Source organism: Aythya marila (assembly GCF_965140915.1).
Source record: "Aythya marila genome assembly, chromosome: 3".
NCBI classification, from domain to species: Eukaryota; Metazoa; Chordata; class Aves; order Anseriformes; family Anatidae; genus Aythya; species Aythya marila.
The window spans coordinates 104,878,771-104,898,272 of NC_139044.1; the positions used below are offsets into that span (position 1 = coordinate 104,878,771).

A 19,502-nucleotide genomic window follows, 5' to 3' on the forward strand; every position below is an offset into this window, starting at 1 on the left:
ATTAAGATGATATCAAAAAAAAAAAAAAAAAAAAAAAGGGAAGAACATAGAGTGAAAACTTGCATTCCTCTGAAGATTGATATTTACATGTGTCTTTTTGCAGTTAATGTATATTTTAATGTCATTTTTATCTCATGGTTTTCCTGAGAAGTTTGGTTTTGCATAGGATGTTAAAGTAAAAGCTGAACAAAGGCCTCAGAGATTAAGGGAAAAATAAGGAGAGCAAACCTTGTCATGGGAGGAGCCAAGAACCAAAACAGAACCTCTTTTCTCTTGTTACCTGTTTTGGGGAGGGGAAGGATTGCAGTAGGAGAATATTTTAGGGAGGAAAGATGGCGCAACAGGTAGGGCATCTTGCTTAAAGTTAAGGAGATCCACAGTTAAGCCCTCACTGTAGTGTAGGCTTCCTTTGGCTGTGGACTCTCTCTTACAGAGCTGAAAGTGGGTATGGACATTTTTAATAATCTCTTAAATTCAAGGTCTCTCAAGGTTCTGCAGCCAGGCCCTTTCTCTCCATTAAGTCAGTGTAGACATTACAGCAAGTAAGTTAAACTGTCTAAAGTATATATCTGAATGTGACCTCTACAGTTCTCCTTTAGTGCTCAGGAAGCTTTGAGTAATAAATTGAGCTAAGTTGCTCATTACTTATCTCAATGTTTATGCCATACTAGGTGCTGTATCAAAACTGATAATCTTGAGGGTTTCCCAGTTCGTAGATCTGCTCTCTTTAGGCTGACCATGTAGCAGCACCAAGCTGAGGTGAGACCCTGGAGTAATCAAGAATGTTCTCCTCAGTGTTTGTAGTGGGATGGTAGGGCAGGCACACAAGTGCAGGCCTGGAGCACTGACGTCTCCTGTATGGATCTGTGAACTTTGCTTGGGAGTCCTGCAGTGTAGACATACAGTGAAAGTGCTGTAGTAACTTGTCTGTGTCTGCAACTGTTTTCCTCTGTGAAGTAAGAAACCCTGCTATGGCCACCCCAAATGAAGTTCAGAGGCTCTCAGCTACTGTTGTGATATGTACATGAGGTAAACCTCTTTCCTTCTGACTACTTTCCCAGTTTATTTGACTTTAGTCAAGGCAGGATTCTTCTTCAGGTCACACTGAGCTGAGGTTGCTCTTCTTTCTCATGTAGCATTGACAGGGCTGGTGGCTGTAGTTTGATGTGCAGTATCTATAGCAATCTGTGGAAGGTGAGAGAATTTCAGCTGGGCCAGTGCCTAACTTAACGACAGAAGAATTGCATGAAAGTCAAGGCGTAGTTCAGCCTGAGATACAAATATCTCAGTGATGTAAGAAATAAAACCCTTTCTGAGTCTTTGATCCAGTGAAGTATAGGTTGCTATCACTGGATTACAAATCCTGCACCAACTTGGTATTCAGCTTTATTGACACCTAGTGCAAGTGTCACATTAATCCCAGATTTAATTTGAACTAATGGAGCAACGAAAATTGAAGGGATGTGATTGTGAGCTTTATTAGTCTTCAGTGTGATTTTACTTTGGTGGCAATAGTATGAGGGAAATAGCAGCTAAAATAGTCCCTGAGCAGATAAAGGAGACATCTGGCATCACATATGGAAGCAGAACTATACAAACAGGAAGTAAACAAGCAAGACTGTAGTAGGCATAATTGCCATCTGCATGTATAAACTGTTGCTGTTCCAGAAGGGTATTAGGTGGAGAGAGTAGCTATTGAGTGTTAAACAACAATATGGCATGTGAAAGAAAAGCAAAGGTATTTATTTCTCTGTAATGGTAGAACAGCTCACAGTGGGAGGCCACCAACCCCATGCTAATGGGTGGCATACAAAATTCCAGCTTGTCTTCCAGAAGATACAAAGAATGCTTTAGTATCCTTTTATACAAGCAGGAACATAATTTACCCTGTTTGCCTAGTGGATGCATGTTTGCAGTCTGATTTAATGTTGGACCTTTTAAATTAAGATGCTGTTACAGTGATAATTATGGTCTACCCTGAGGTTGCATTAGTATTTGTACAGTAAGCTCCAAGGAGGAATCAGCTGAAAACAATTCTGAAGATCCAATGTGCTGCTACTCCTCAAATCTTGTATTTTATTGTAGAAGAGTATTTATAGAATGTGAATTGTGTTTGAGTTGAAAGTTCAGTAGATAGCATGTACTCTGGTGTATACGCTGTTTTTGGAGAGTGGGTGATGTTGTGGGGTTAGATGTTCATCCCATTCCTGATTTACCATGGTTATACTTGAGCTGTATCTTCTGTGAACAGATAACCTAGACTGGTGCCTGGATCATGGGGCAACCTTTTGCAGCAGGAGCCTTCTCAGAGCAGAGCTGTATCTGTGTTAATGTACACTGTTTCTGGCACTTACGTGTGTGTGGCTGGGAACACATATCATGGTTCTTATTGCTGAGTAACACCAGCTTCTTCCCCACTTAGTTCTGTGTACAAGGAAATTTGTATTTTCAGAGAAAGCTCTGGAAAAGGCAGAGTTCCTCCCTGCCCCACTCTGTGGTCTGTGTTCTCACTGCTAACTACAGAGTTTCTAGCCCAGGCTGAAGTAGTGCCTCTATTCTCTCATGTTATCTGGGTGGGTAAGTGAACTTGGGATGAATATACCCCACAGCCTAAACTGGAGAAGTAAACAGTAGGCATTTTGAAGGTTAAAATGTATGTAGTGCACAGGTTAATTTGTGTGGTGATAACACTTCCCAAAAGTTAGATTTTGGGGGCTTAAAGTTGCCGTAGAAGCATTTTTGCTGGCTGAGACTTTTTGAATTTCCCAGGTTCCTGTATTCGAAACTTTCAGTGGGCCCTAGATGCGTGGAAGGTATTGCAAATCCTACAGATTTGTCAGTGGGATATGTAAAAGGTATTAATCTCAATAGGCATATCTTGAATCCTAAGAACTAGAAAAGCCTTTTACAGCTTATTGCATCAATTCTTTTGTCTGTCAAATGGTAGGTTATATCCTAAGGACTAATAAATACTTGAAATTCTTGAGCACCGCTGTGGAAGATTCTTTTTGGTCCTGTTACAAACGTAACAGTTTAGTTAGATAAATTACTTATTTGTAGCTGAAGAGTTTTTGTGTTTGCCCATATTCAAGGAATACGTTACTGCAACAAAGCTAAAAACCAGTAATAATGTAAATAATTAGTTGCTAACATTCAGAGATGTGAAATTCACAGGTTTCTAAAAGCTGCTTTATGTTAGTGTAAAGTAATTATTTTCCTACGACGAATGAATGCCTGAGCAAGCTCTACAAAACTGCCTTATGTTAAAAGAACAAAACTGGTTGGGCTATTCAGTTTATCTAAAAGAAGGTATAAATCAAACGTGAAGAATTTAGACTAAACGTAGAAAGCCTTTGTGAAGGTAGCTCAGCTTTGGACCTTTGATCCAGAAATGTTGTGGATTGTTTTTTTCCTTGTAGTTTATAAATCAAGATTGTATTAGTATACCAAAGTCTGGCTCACACAGCCACAAATGTTTGGCTCAAACAAAAATAATGGTCTTTCTTCAGGAGTTTCTAGGAGAAATTCTAGGACTTGCATTACGCAGAAAGGCAGAATAAATAATTAGGATTTTTCATTTTGCCCTTGAAACTAGTGAATGATTATTTATTAACGGCTAACTTGACATCACGTTATTGACTTCATCACATTAAAAATGTGCTACAAACTGATAATTTACTAATAAATGATTAAATACTTTATATTCCAGTAGGCAGCAAAACAGTTAAATATTTTTGCACTGGGAAGGCTCACATTCTTTGTGCACTGCTCTTGCTGGCTTCCCTAAAAACATGTGTATGAAGATAGAACTGAACAAGTCAGTAAAAGGAAGTAATCAACTGGATTCCTTAGACTAATTTATTATTTAGTCAGGGTAAAGTGGCTTGTTGATGTGAATGAATCATTTCTGCACTTCATTATAACAATACTAACATCTCTTCATCTGCTGCTGCTGGTGCCATCCCCATTTCACATTCTTTTCTTCTGCACAGAAAAAAAAAAAAAAATCCTCATGAAATGTTCACATCCAGTGCCTCTCTTTCTGCTTCTCAAAGCTTACTTCTGTGATGGCATTCACTAAAAAATGACAAATGAGACCTCTGAGTGCCAGTCTAAGAAGATCCTGAACTGTTTGAAATGTTTTTCCATGCTTTCACACTGTCATATGGCTGATAATAAATACAAAATACTCAATGCTTTGGGCTGGTGGATGTCAGTTTGGAAAGTGGTTAGTGCATTGTGGTTATTTTTGTTTTTGCAGTATTTTTGTAACAAGCATTATTTATTTTTGTTTGTTTGTTTTTCTTCAGCCCGTCAGGTTCACGCCCTTCTACTCCTAAAAGTGATTCAGAATTAGTCAGTAAACCCATGGACAGGAGCGGACTGAAGAATAATCCACACATGCACTGGGCCTGGGGAGAGCTACCCCAAGCTACAAAGGTATCCAGTGTAATTGTTTTACTTCCTGATGGTATCTATTGTGCTTTAATAGGGCTTATTTTATTGCAGACTCCTGAAGAGGGAATGGATCCCGTTTGTACATGAAATTGTAATATTTTATGTAAGAAAATTGCATTTTGCTCCTTAGGAGATACAGAGAAATGCTGTGTGCTATTTCACAGCACAAATAATGTATGGTAGAAAACGGAGACGTACCTAAGACCTAGTCTTGTAAAACTTAGAAACTTAAATAACGTATAAAATAGAACCCAGCACCCTTTGGTAAATCACTGAAATTCATAAAGGGCCTTAGATGGAAATGAGGTGCTTGGTGTTAGCAGTTTGATTCACAAAAAATAACATTGGCTGCTTGAATGTGTGAGTCCAGCAGCACCTGTGCTTCTGTATCTCCACATGCCCAGATGTGCAACTCCCTTGGCTGAGCCAAGGCTTGGTGCCTTTCTCCAGCCTGAGGCCTTTTGGCTTTTCTGAGGGCCTTGCTAGCTGGCAGGATCTGTAGCATGCCAGCAGCATTGCCTTCCATGCTGCACAGAAGCCATGTGCAACTTCAGGTCAGGTGTGGCTGGCTCCTTACCATAGCTGTTGAGCCAGAGTGTTCATACAGGAAAGGGGAGGTTAAGGGCTTACACCTGCCTCACGGAGAGAGGAGTGAAGATCATCTCGAGAATGCGATATCCTTGAATTGAACAGAACAGGTAAAACTCTGGCTGTTGCATTTTTTAAGAGCTTTTCTATATAGCAGTCTGTTTATTTTCCCTCACAGACCAGTTCCCTGATCAAAGCTAAGGAACCCAGCATGGTAGATGTAAATCCTTCTGAAAGCACTCACTTTCGAGTCATCCAGAGTGCTCCTGTGGAGGAGTTTAACACTGTGTCTCCTCTACCTGCCCTTGGACAAGCAGATGCAGCAACTGCAGATGAAACTGAGCCCTTGCCAGCTGAGGCAAATAAGCCAGAGACAGAGTCTACAGGAGCAGCTGTAGCACCGTTGCCTGCCAATGAAGAAATAAAACAAGCTGCAGCTTGCTCAGCCCAAGCAGTTGACAAGACAGATTCCCCTACCAGAAAGAAAGGTAAAACTGTTGATTCTGCACTTTTATGTGTATGATTTTTGTCTTTAGATTTCATGGTGATAAAGCACCCCATTGTCATATCAATTAATCTGTGCCTTTAGGGCACTTTGAGATCTGGAAAGGAATAAACTTTAAAAGAGCCATCAAAACCTAGCAGTGCAGCAGGCAGCTCACAGGAATGAAGTAGTAAGACACAAGTTCTCCTTCACTGGGGATTTTTCCATATTTGATGAATTCAGAGATCTCATTTTGGTAGAAGCCTGTTCTACATCTGCTGAATTACTTGCTTTGACCATTTTTGGAGTTGTTCTGCATGACGAATAGTTGTTGAACCTCTCTATTCGTGTACAAACTAGTAATATATATTTTGCGTGAACAACAGGTTTGCTGTAAATTAAGGTAGTTTTGTTTTACATAATCCATTTCAGGAGTTATGTTTAGTTGGTACACATCTTGTTTTGAATTTGCGAGATAAAATTCTGTCTGCTTTTCTGCTTCCAAATTCTTGGTATCTATAACCATGTTTTTTTTTATTCCAAATGTTAAAATCTTCACATGAAATTTACTTACAAATGTTTTTTTAGAGCTCTAATTATTCTATAATTATGAAAGCTCTATAAAAGCCTGATTTGTGCAGATGTTTTTTTATCAGTAAGTATACACGTTTTTAGCCACTTCCCCGTGCTTTTCAGTGTCTCTGAAAACAACAAAAAAATCTGATTGCTTTTGTGATGTTTCATGTTGGAAATCGTGACAGCAAGAAGCTGGGGTTTTTAGAATGAATTCCAAATAAAATTTGGCCTTATACTAGTTATCTGTCTAGACTTAGCAGCAACAGCAGGATAGAGGTGGCACTGCATGTTAGTACTAGTGTAAGACAAAATCTGGGTTCAGGTCTATGCTGTCTTGTCTTCTGCAGTGGTGCATGTGTGCAACACATCAGTTGTATGTTTGAAAGAGTGAATTGTCTCCACCAGCATGCCAGGTATAGTCTGGTAGTGACTGTAGTGATAGTCTGTTGTGTTGTTTCTGTTTTGCAGGGTGATTGAAGATTAATTATGTGGAGATTAAATGCTTTGATTGATAGGCCTGTGGAAATACTTATGAAAGTTCCTCTTTCTGTTTTCCTGTAGTGACCACTGACTTCTAATTCCCAGTGGTTTTGTCTGGAACAGTGGGGCTGCAGCATGTCTCAAATAATGTCCTATGCTGTCATGTTTGTGTGTTTGAAGTGTGAATAGTGTATGCAAGCAACTTGGTTTGAAACTTTTGGCAGTACCACTCAATGCAACTGTAGTTCACAAAGTGTTACAACCTGTCTTCTTTTTCAGTCCTAAAATGAATAGCTAAATTGCAATAACAATTCTGTCTTGTTACTCAGAAAATATTTGTTAATAGGCTTATTTATGCCATCCCTTACAGACAAACGAAGCCGGCATCTTGGTGCTGATGGTGTCTATTTAGATGACCTCACTGACATGGATCCCGAAATTGCTGCACTTTATTTCCCCAAAAAGTATAAGTCCTTTGTTTATATTTCTACTATTTAAATAGCTCTTTACCTTTCAAATTTAAACTGTTCATGTGAACTGGATGAGATCTCCTTTTTAAAGTACAAAGTTTTGTTTTCCTTCTGTTTTCACCTCAGCTTGGAGTATTAGACCTTCCGTATAGCTTGGCATTAGGGCCTAAAAAGTGTGCTTAAAATTGATTTTCCATTTTGGTCAACTAAGCATCATATATTGATTGTGGATTGTTATGTAATGTACACTGATGTTTGTGAGTGTTACTCACATGCCCTGGGAGAGCAGTTGGCTGTGGGATATATATATCCCCATGTCCTTGCTTATTACTGTGAAGAACACAGCTTACTGCTAACAGCATAAAATTATTGCTCTTACATTGTTCTACTGTGGGTGATTGCCTATAAATATGAATGTTGTGCATCATTCACAAATGAGTTCCTGACAGATTTATGTATGAAAATATTTTATACCAAACATACAACTTCCAATTTGTTTCAATCTAAATCAGAATCTCTTTTAAAATTTCTAGTCTTCTTTCCACATCACTCTAGTCATTTGACTAAAGTCATTGAGCAACAATTAAGGCAGCTTGCATATTTTATTTTTCTTTCTTGCTTAAACTCAGCTGTTGTAATATTAGCATTTCAATAAAACAGAGGAAGATTAGTAATATAGAGGAAAAGGCTGGATTGCAAATTCCTTTCTCAAATGCATTCATATAAATCTGGAATGGAAAGCAGAACTTGAAGAACCTGCACTTTGTAATAATGATCTCATCTATACACAGATCTTAAGTGGATATAATTATGTGCTATTTCTTAAATTTTTAAAGATCTTAATAGCTTATATGTAAATTATTTTATTTATATACACATTTGACATAAATATGCAAACATATACATCCTTCATTTTGGAGTTAGATATCAGTTTATATAATTGATACAAATTCAAGAATAAGCTATATTTATTCTTCTTCCAATGTGAGAACAGTCCTACTAGTATAAACTCTGCTTATAGTAGTATTATTTTGTCTAATAAGCTTTTACAGTTTATTGTCTTATTCTTCCTCTCTCATGTAAATGAGCTATACATGACTGGTTTAGGCAAGTAAGTAGAAACAACCTAATTTGGAAGGTTATGTGAGGCCTATGCTACTTTGTTTAAATTTTATGGCTAAAACAAGCAAATTTCTTTTTCTGTATTTTTAAGTATGCATCAGATGTAAGCAGTGCATGTTGAAGGGAGAGAATATGGGAATGGATATGTGAAGACTGAATGTCTGATTTTTCTTTTTCAGTGGGGACAATGTACAAAGCAAGAACACAAATGACACAGGGCCGTGGTCTGCCAGTCAGTCTCCACAGTCTTTTGGGAGTTCAGGTGTTGACAGTGGTGTTGAAAGCACCTCAGATGGAATCAGAGATTTGCCCTCCATTGCCATTTCTCTTTGTGGAGGCCTTACTGACAACAAAGAAATAACCAAAGGTATTAAATGACCTTCTGAATTAGAGGCGTGTGCTGTTAGACGAGTTTTAACATCCTTGACCGAGGAAACAGTGCCCTCCTGCGGCTGTATCTAGGAATGTGTTGAGAAAATATCGTCCCTGAAATGACAAGTTTCATAAAATTTCTCACGTTTAAAACACTACACTGATAAAGGACTTATAATTTTAACATATTTTAATAATCTGCTGTATACTAGGAAAATATATGGAAGTACTCGACTGTCCATGTCAGGAATGAAAAAGATCTGTAAATGGGGACATCAGCTCTGTCACCAGTTTCTTGTGTGATTCTTTACATAAATCATTTAGAGTACTCTGTGCTTGAAACTTCTAGCTGCATACTGTGAAGATAAATGGTTTAAAGCATGCATATTCTGCAGTAATGTGGAGGCATAAACCCACCTGATCCTGATGCTACATTAATTTCTGTTCAAAAGATAGTTATTAAAGCATTTTGAATATATTGTGATCTATGTTCGTTGTTCAAATCACCTGTAAACTATGGGAATTTTGTGGAAGGAGTAACAACTTGTGGAAAGGGTGTTTGTTCACAGATGTGTTCCTTTTGCAGTAAGCCTTAGAAGTGAGTATTAAGTTTTTGCTCATGGGTTTACGTATACGTAAGCCCACCTGTTCCTGATTTGGACAGAGGATCAGTGGAAGTGATGACAAAGTACTGTTTTACTTTGCTTAGAAGCCTGAGTTTCCTCCTCACAGTTACATCCCTAAGCTTTTACTTAGCTTGTCTTATGAAGGAGGAGGACACCCAACAGCTCACAAAGAAACCCTCAGCATCTTCTGAAATTGAGAGTTTTTGAACCTCTTGCTTCTATATTACTGCTGATCTCGTACCCTAGTAGTCACGGGCAGACTCTGAGTGGGAAAGCTATATGTCTGAGTTAATGCTAATTTTTTTAGGTTGTTTTGCCCCAGGAATCTATAAATGTATGATTTACATATGCATTTTTTTCCCAACAGAAGAGTTCTTAGAACATGCCGTAACATATCAGCAGTTTGTGGACAATCCTGCTATCATTGATGACCCTAACCTTGTGGTTAAGATTGGAAATAAGTAAGTATTTTTCAGGAGAAATGATTCTTACTGTTGCAATTAAAACATTGCTTGTGCTACTTCAGAGTGTTAGATCAATTTGACCATAGCTGAAAAATGGGTTTTGCACATTCATAGCATAGATTCATCAAGAAGGAGTCATCTCTCTAGTGAATTCAGGTTCTTCTTCTTCCATGTACCTTTCCTCCTTTAAACTGAAAGAGCAGCTTCAGATGACCTGTCACAGCTAACTTAACAGAATTTGAATTTCAAGAAGCTAGTATTAAATGCTAATGGTGTTCACATGCAATTGATAGAGTAAAAATGAAATAGGTTGTGAACTTGCTAAGCCTTGCCTTGAGTAAATTTGAATAATGAATATTTACAGGGATGTGGCAGTCTGCTTGCAGACCTTCCGTACCCACCAGGTTGTCTCTATAAGCTGAATATTTTTGCTGACGTGCCTCTGTGGAGGCATTGCTTTTCAAGACTTGTCAGACTTCACCCACTCAATATGAGACTTCTGTTTCTGGAAGGCTGAGACATTATTTCATATGTTTATATTGCTGGGCAGTGCAGCACTATGGCCTATGCTAGATGCAGCTCTATGAAGGGTATTTTAACTTGACAGCCTCTTGCAGCTGACTTACTGTGTTTAGCGTAGAGAAGACATAATGACATTGTGCTGCAGTTAGGAGTTAGGCTACCCTTAGTTATAGACATTGCTTATAAAAATCGGACGTGTCCAGTACATCCTTATTCAATACTCTTTAATCACAAATGTGTTGGGTATATGATGACCTTGTCTCCTTCATCAGACAAGGATAACTTGAGAGGTGTATAGCTGACCCTCTCTCCAGTCTGAGGTCAGTCACTTACTGCTTCCATGCCTTAGTCCTCTGATATTTGAGGGTAGTGTTCATGTGTCTGCTGATGTGTTGAGAAGAGAGGAGCACTCAGTGAGGATCTTAACTGTCATGTTCTCTAGACAGATGATTGATACCACTGTATTAATCCTACTGTCTGCAATGTAAGCCGAGCTGTGTTCAGCACATCATAGAAAAACCATAACATCTTACAGACTCCAGTCCATAACCTTTGTATAGAGCCTTGATGCAGAAACAGAGAAACCTGCTTGTAAAAAATGTAGCTCGTGTTGCGATAATGAAGTACAGTAAGGAATGGATGACAAATACCATTTCTGCTTAAGGACCTAACTTCTCTTATGTTTCTCAAAAAGTAACACATGCCTATGAATATACCGTGGAATAAGGTGAGACTGCTGTTGCTGGTCCAGGCCAGAGTTGGACCTGAGCTAAAGGAGCTTCATGGGTTTAACGTACCAGATGATAAATACTAGATTGTGCACTAGAACCCTGAGATTACGAAATGTAGTAATTGTCTCTCTTGAACGCCTAGGTACTACAACTGGACAACAGCTGGTCCCCTTCTGCTGGCAATGCAAGCATTCCAGAAACCTTTGCCAAAGGTGAGATTGAATATGAAGGTTGGTCAGAGTGGGAGCTGTGACATTCTACTGTTTATTAAGTTGCATCATTCACTAAGGTAGAGAAAATGGGTAGTTTTACAACAGATATGCAGATGCTTTTGTATCTATTCACACATAACTATTCACTGTTATATCTATTCACTCGTAACCATTAAATTTGGTCTGTGAATAGTTCTTATTTCCTAGTCTAAGATCATTACAACAGTGGCAGTGACTAATAGCTATGACCCTGTAACAGCTGTATGCTGGCTTATATTATACACATTGAACAGTCCAATTACATTTTGTTGCCTCAGGACAGAAATGCATGCTACTGTGAAAGTTTATAAAGGAGCAAGTATCAATATTGGCACTAACGTGTGCTATTTAGCCATGAATTTAACATATTTTGGATCCTATGCTTTCCTTCTGCCACTTGCAACCCAGCACATGTTTTTTGTTTTACCTATGTGAATTCAAATTCTATCTCTATTGCCATAAATTAAGAGTATTATGGGTTTTGGAGAAATTTTTTACTCCACCACCATGTAGCACTAAATCAGAAAGAACATTACCTATATATGCAAACAGGTAGCTGCACTGTAGTATCCCAATATAAAGTAAAATGATCCTAGAAGTCCCAAACATCTGGCAAACCTGGTTTGAACTTCAGGATGCTGCAGAGACTGATTTGTTTTGTGTTTTACTGCACATATTCCAGTAATCATCAAAGGTGGGATTCATCCCACCAAACTTGAGTGCCTACAGGAAGGATTATAGTTGTACTTGCTGATCACTTCCACAGAGTGATTCAAACCTTGTTAGGTGCATATCGGTCTTCACTGGGATCCAGATCTCTTGGCTTTTGCCTAGGAGGGATAAATAGAAACAAGTGGTATGAAATATTTTTCCTATTGAGGGAAATAGCAGTTCCTTCAATCCTACTGTTTTTCTTAACCAGTTGTTTATTAGAGTTTTTGGTTTACATTAATAACGGAACTAAGGAGTTAGAATATTAAGAGACTTTAATCAAAACAGGCTTTGTGAAGTGATTGAAAACTGGAGCTATTGCAAGAATCACCCATGTTCAGCAAAATGCGCTTTAAACACATTCCTAACTGTAAGCATGTGCAAGTGGCCTCACCACTGTGTCTAGTTTTGGACAGCACAGTATAAAAGGATATAAAACTATTACAGAGCATCTGAATGAGGGCTACAAAGATGGTTAAGGGTCTAGAGAGCAAGATGTATGAGGAACAGCTGAGGTCCCTGGGTTTGTTCAGCCCACAGCAGAGCAGGGCAGGCTGAGGGGAGGCCTCATGGTGGCCTGCAGCTCCCTCACGAGGGGAGGGGAGGGGCAGGCGCTGAGGCGACAGGACCCGAGGGAATGGCATGGAGCTGGGACAGGGCAGGGTCAGGCTGGGGGATAGGGAAAGGTTCTGCACTGAAAGGGTGGTCAGGCACTGGGACAGGTTCCCTGGGGCAGTGGCCATGTCGCTGAGCCTGATGGATTTTAAGAGGCATTTAGACAATGCTTTGAGACATAGGGTCTGATTTTGGAGTGATCCTGTGTGGAGCCAGGAGTTGGACTCTGATCATTGTGTGTCTCTTCCAACTCTGGGTATTCTATTATTCTGTGGTCTCATTAAAAGTCAATAGAACATCTGCTTGAAGTTGTCCAGATGTTTGAGAACCTCCTTAAACTGTAGCCGTTGTTCTCAATGTTATGTTCTCTGTAGCTCCATCTGCACTTTTTTTTTTTTTATACGTTTAAAAAGTTCTCAATTTACTTGCTCAGCTTCATTCACTTCTTTCTTCTAATATACTTTAGATAGCATATCGAAGGAGAACCTGTGGAAAAACAGAAAAGGGAGGCATTGTATTGTCTTGTACATGAGCAGAACTCAATCTTCTCTTTTAACTGCAAACGTTTCTTAGAATAGTCTTTTTTTCTTTGTATCACTATCAACATTGCATTTTTATTTTGATGACTTGGTTTACAGTAGAGACTGTCATTTCATCAGAAAACCAGTAGCTAAGCAATTCTAGGGCATACCAAATGCTGTGGCCACTTCTATTGTAATATTTCCCCTTTTGTATTTTGCTTGCTCTCTGGAAGAAATAATTCAACTCTTGTTGTTAAGCTGCATAAGGTCCGGTCATTATGGTTACTGAAAGAAACTTTTCTCTGCTGGGATTCAACTACATATAACCAATAGAAAGTAGCCAGGGTTTAAAAAAGTAACAAAAAACATTTCTAACACTGTCATTTAAGTTCATAGCATCATGCTAAACTCATAAAAGCTAGTTAGTTTTTTGCCTTTTTCTTAGTTGGTGATTAAATTTGAGCCTTATGGTTATTTTTAATGAGAATGACCATCTTGCATGCTGGTTTGTTACTGTTTTCCATGAGAGCTTTTTATGGAAGTGATCTTTTTATTTATTTATTTATTTATTTAAATTATTAACTAAGTAACTTTAACTTAAAAACATTGGTTCTTCATTCCAGACATTAAACTAATACCTATTTATGCTTTATTTTTCTTCTTTGATTTCTGTCTCTTTTTCATTTTTCTTTTAAAAATTTCATAAGTATTCATGCTTAAGTTACTTCAAAGCAGTGCTGGATACCATTAGATTTTGCTTTAGTGGAATTTATGGTTCACAGACAGTATGTTTACTTTTATTCTATTTATTATCAGTTACAATTGTACATTTGGCACTTTTTCATTTACATATATCAGCTTGTCCTTTGTTTCGGTTTCTTTTTATTTTACCACCCATTTATCACAGGCCACTGTGGAATCTATCATGAGGGACAAGATGCCCAAAAAAGGTGGAAGGTGGTGGTTTTCCTGGCGAGGGAGAAACAGCACTATTAAAGAGGTAAGTTTGAGAAGCAAGCAGTTTCCTTCTGGGTGCAGTGGGAAGGGTGGATACCATCATATTCATCCCTCAGAACCTTGCTTCTAGTCCTAGCTCAGCACTCAATTTGAATGAGGATGTACACATTAAAAGACATTTGAACAGGATCTGAAGTCTGACTTCAGAAAGCCTTGGATCAGATCCTACCTGGAATGTTTACTTGCAGTGTTTTGGTTCTGCATTTCTTTTCCTTATACTAATGTGAGACAACGTTATCTAATGGATTAAATTTGACTGGAAACTTAGAGTTGAAGAGCTGTGCCACCAATTTTACGTTTTTATGTGTTTTATTTACCTTCACGCAGTTTTCATTGACAGTTGAAGAAAAGAGATTTCTGACTAGAGTACACTGTAAAATTCAGCAAAATGTAAGATGGAAAACTGAATGTATATTAGTTTTAAAGCCTTTTTGAATTTCTTTCCTGAGCATTAGAATTTTGTGGTAATGGCCTTAAAGCTGTGAATGAACATTAAAGAACGTTATGGTGAAAAAAGCAAAACTTTGTATGAAATATTGATCTTCTGTCTAGACATATTTAATCTTTAAAGTTTGCTAATAAAACTGTTTCATATTCATTTATACTATTGAAGCTTTAGTACTTGAGGGGAGAAAATGACTTCTAATACAGCTTTATGGTTGTACCTCAATAGATGAACTTTTTAGCTTTGCGTGAAATAACCACTGTACTGATCTGTGGATATGGGCTTCAGAGCAAGAGACTTTAGTTTCTACAGTTAACTTGAAGTTTTTAGAATTTCTTTCTTAGTGGAATTTTGCTTATCTATAGAGCTGTGTATAGAGCAGGTATAAATTGGCAATGGGAAGCGTTATTCTTTGTTTCTTTCAAAAACATTCACTTTTTAAAAGCCTTTCACTTTTGGGAAGAAATCGATATAGGTTAGCACCTCCTCAGCGTAAAAATAATTTGGAAAGTTTGATTTTGATGATTCAAATACCTTGAAAGGTAGTTTCTGTTATTTTTCTGGTGTGATATTTTGCCCTTTTAAGTGAAATCTAGCTATTTGTGGTGAATTAACTGGATAGTTATGAGGTTGATCCTAGAACTTCAACAGTGCTAGCCACCTGAAATCTGATAGTTCTGTACTTCTATGCAAGACTGAAATGTAATTCTTCTGAGTTCTATATTTGCATTTTTTTAGTCCTTTGCACAGCCTTTATTCTTTAAGACATTCCTAAAATTGTACTTTGCCTGCAAGTAAAGGGGCGTGTGTGTGTAAAAACCTCACTTGCTTTTTGCATAAAAGTTTTTTTTTGTTTTTTAAGAGTCTATACAAGACAGAACAGGTTTTTCAGATATTCTGCTCAACTTCTCATACTTGTATTTTTGCAGGAAACAAAGGCAGAGCAAGGTATGAGTGGGAGCAGACTTACAGGAGAAGAATCTTCACAGATGAGCATGGCAAACAGGTACCCAAGAAGTTATCTGTACCTGAAATGAGCATGAGTTACAGTTGAACTGTGAAAGGAAGCTACCTCATATATTTTAAGAAAGAAATGCTGCATCAATGAAATATTTCGTACAATGAAATAAAAATGAATTTAAGTGCAGATAGGAAGGCATGTCAGGGTTGCAGACCTTGCAAGTGTGCTTTTTCTAGTATACGGTTTGGCTGGTAGTTCTGTCATACATCTTACAGCCCTTTGACAGCAAACAATAATTGGAGCAGTTCTCTAAAACTATCTCTCTGGAGTTTTCAAGGAAAGATCATAGATGACCCCAGGTTGTTGTCAGATCTGACTTGCTTTATGAATATTTATGGCCTGACAGTTTAATTTCTTCCTTTGTATCTTAGAAGGTTCAAGGGTCTAACACTTTCCAGGCTTCTTTTCACAGGCTATTGATAGGAAAATGGCATGGTGTTCTATTACTTTTTTCCACAGATTTCAGAATTCTATTCCTTTGTGCTCCAAAGTAATTATACCATATGACCAGATTCTCTGCCTCAGTAGGGCTTTGTAAGATGAGTCTTAACTTGCCCCCAAAACTTTCTAGCCAGGGACAGCTCTCCTCCCTTACCTCTTTGCTGACTGACTGTAAATCAGATCTGACTGTAAAGACAGCTCATGCGTGCTGTAGAACTGAAGAAGGCCATAGCATTCAGATTTAAATATGTTTTATTCTTATTAAGTTAAGCCCTGGGGTCACCTTTGTGAAACAAGAAGGCTGTTGTTGACATTCTTTCTGGAGATCAGTAGTTATACTCCAGGAGAGTGGGCTGGAAAAGGTATTCCCTGCACTGTAGGAGACTAGCTGTTGTCTTACTTGGCTCTGTTTTCTGAGTTTGTGAGATACACAGAAGGAATTGGAAAGGCTCATCTCCCTTTTCTGGATAATAAGTGACATTAAGGTCTGTTTCTATTACACAGTTGTTGGAAGATAGGCTTTAAAGTGGGATTAAGATTTCAAGCAGATTAGGTTCTGTAATTGGTGCTTGTTGTTTGTTTTAATTGATCTTACAAATCTGTTGATAAGAATTTGTTGCTTGCAAGCAGAACAGTGCAAGTGGAATATTGAGTAAAGCTTTTGAGATCTGATGTTAAAAAGGATAATGATTTTTTCTTTAATATTGGTAGTCATGACACATGGTACCTTGATACTGGGTCAAGACTTCCTGTCATCAAAGAGCATCCAGGTGTGATGGAAATAAAAGCCCAATAGCTGATTGTTTTGAAGATGATATTTGAAGGATCTGAAAGGATATTTTACCTTCTCTGGGTGATAGATCTGTGTAATATAGGAAAACTTTCCCTCTGAAGAAAACTGACCCTAAAAAGAAAAAAATCAGAAAAAAAACGTTAGCAGAAAAATAAACATTTTTCTGCTGATGTGTATTTGAATAGAATTCTCTAAAGGAGTTCAGTGGGGTGGCTTTTTTTTTTTTTTTAAACATTTTCATCATCATATCCTGAATGGGGTAATCCTGCAAATCCTGGAAAAGAACAATCCAATGATCTAAAATTGCTCATTGAAAAAGGAGGAGGAGTTTTTTTTTTTTTTGCTAATAAAACTTTCATCACCTGGATTCTTTGATTAATTGCTAAATTTCTTAAAAAAACAAACAAACAAACAAAAAAGAAAACCAAGTAAACCCTAGCATAGCAACTCCCGTTTTATTCTTCTAGAACTGAGAGGTTTTTATAGTTTTAGTGTTTTATATATATTTACCACCATGTGTTATGCTGACTCAAAAATCTCATTAATTTACATCTGTTAAATTTAAGTGGTGAAAACTAGCATATAGACAAGTGAATGACTAGACGAATCCAACTATGAATAATGGGGAACAAGCATGAATGAAAATTCCGTTCTCCATTGATATATTTAAAACCATGATATGAATGACCTCCTGTGAGACGTTAGAAGCAGAGAATCAATAACTTATTTGGTGACTCACTGTTAATGCATTTTTAATGGTTACTGAGATGCATTTACCGACATGATAGTATCATTTTCTGTGTGTGCAATGTTCCAGAGTAAAAGATGAATCTTCTTCAAGCGATGAAGACCCTAGAGCTGCCAAACAAAACCTTGGGTCATTACAAACCAACTCGAGTCATCTCTCATTATTGTCTGGAATCAGTTACAAAAAAACCCTTCGACTCACTTCTGACCAGCTTGTGAGTTAGTTTTACATCCTTGTCCTGAAATGTCATTTCTAATACAACAAGAACAAAACTGTTATTCAGGCTTGTAAGGTTTAATTAGTTTTTACTTCTTGCACTGAATCCCATTTCTTACTATAGTTTCAAAACAATTTTTTCCTTTCTCTTTTCAGTGTTACACATGAATGTTGTTCCTTTCAGTCCGTGTGTGTGAGAACCCACAGGTCTCTTCCCTCCCCTGCCCCTCCTTTCCTTTCCCTTCCCCTCATTCATAGACAGACAGGCACAGTTTTACATAAATACAGTTCTTGGTTAGTAACTTCTGAAAGAGCTGCTTGTGAACCTACTATGAGGCCAGGCTATTAATTTCTCCTGAGCCAATTCTCTTCCTTTGTGGCAGAGGCATTTTGACTAATGGTGACAAAACTGTTACTGTTCTGTGTTCTGCACATTCCAATTTGATTTGGAAAAATGGGCTACTTTAGAGAAATGCTTTTTGTCGTCTTTCTTATCTACAGCCAATTAATTTTCAGAAGGAAACCTATACGAGTAGTACAGCATTATGCAGCCTATTGCTCACTGCCTGAATAGTTTGCAAGAAATGTAGATTTTTTCCCACGAGACAGATGGAATGTGTTTGTACTTTCCTGTATCAGACAGAAAGTAAGCATTATACAAACACACTGATACTTGTCTTGCAGAAATTAGCAGAACCCAGTACTACTCTTAAGTTGAGTGGGTGGGACTCATCGGTTGCCCATCAGTTCTTCTGTATTCACACCTCCTTTTCACTTTTTAACTCATTGAACAATTGCAATGAAATATAACTAAGAACACTTAAAGTATGAAACTCCTGCAGATTTTGTGACAGTGAATGAGCCCACAAAAAGAATCAAATCAGTTGTCTTACACCCAGTGAGTCTCTAAGTGGACAGGAAGGGCAGCAGGGTGGGAAAGTTAAGGAAATTTGGTGGAGACCGAGTAGCTCATATGGTAAGAAAGGTGGGTTATTATAGGCTAGAGATGTAGTGCCTTGGAACACAAATCCTCATGTAAGCACTCTGTCATTTTCACTGTTAATGGCACTTCTTGTTACTCACACTTCTCCCTCCATATATTTCTTTACCACAGTATGGAAAAAAAAATCCCTGTAGATTTGTATGAGAACCTTTCAGGATATTTTTTTCATATCCCTTACTGTGAAACAGAATTTATTTTTTGTTTCATTCTACTCTCTAAAGCCGTGCCTCATGTACATCACACAAAGCAAACCTCTGCTAACATTACCTAGAAAATAGCTTTGCTGAAAGCAATAAGGTTCAGTGTGACCAAGGCAATGATCATCTGTGGCTCTGTTTGCACTGTGTCCATTTCACATGCTCGGTTTGTTGATTATCTTGCTGATAATGTCTTGCAGAAAAGCTTAAAGCTCAAGAATGGCCCCAATGATGTGACCTTTAGTGTTACAACACAATATCAAGGCACTTGCCGCTGTGAAGGCACCATTTACCTATGGAATTGGGATGATAAAGTTATTATTTCTGACATTGATGGAACAATTACACGGTGAGTTCAGGGAGAGACTTTTATCTGCTTCTGTCCTTTGGACTAAAGCAAAAAGAGTAATTAACGGGAAATTTTAAGGCAACAGATTGTTACATTCTAGTGTTTTGTGGAGTCTGTGTGTGTGTTTTTAACCTTGCTTTAAAATACTGCAAGAATCATTGGCTAGATTCACGATTTCACAAAGACATATGCTACATGTGCTCATATTTGTTACCTACTATTGTTTTATGATAGTATTTACTGTAGTATTGCAGGACCTTTTACTTCTTGCTGTGTCACAT

General features: G+C 37.9%; 1 protein-coding gene across 6 annotated transcripts in view; it reads left to right on the forward strand.

Moving 5' to 3' along the window:
- Positions 1-19,502, forward strand: part of LPIN1 (lipin 1) — a 76,023-nt gene that overhangs the window by 43,941 nt on the left and 12,580 nt on the right. For all 6 annotated transcript variants that reach the window (XM_082757256.1, XM_082757258.1, XM_082757257.1 and 3 more), the window contains 10 exons: positions 4,311-4,440; positions 5,225-5,534; positions 6,957-7,050; positions 8,358-8,545; positions 9,544-9,637; positions 11,036-11,105; positions 13,899-13,991; positions 15,383-15,459; positions 17,526-17,670; positions 19,073-19,221. In XM_082757256.1, the coding sequence (XP_082613382.1) occupies positions 4,311-4,440; positions 5,225-5,534; positions 6,957-7,050; positions 8,358-8,545; positions 9,544-9,637; positions 11,036-11,105; positions 13,899-13,991; positions 15,383-15,459; positions 17,526-17,670; positions 19,073-19,221 (1,350 nt within the window). The remainder of the gene's footprint in view (positions 1-4,310; positions 4,441-5,224; positions 5,535-6,956; positions 7,051-8,357; positions 8,546-9,543; positions 9,638-11,035; positions 11,106-13,898; positions 13,992-15,382; positions 15,460-17,525; positions 17,671-19,072; positions 19,222-19,502) is intronic.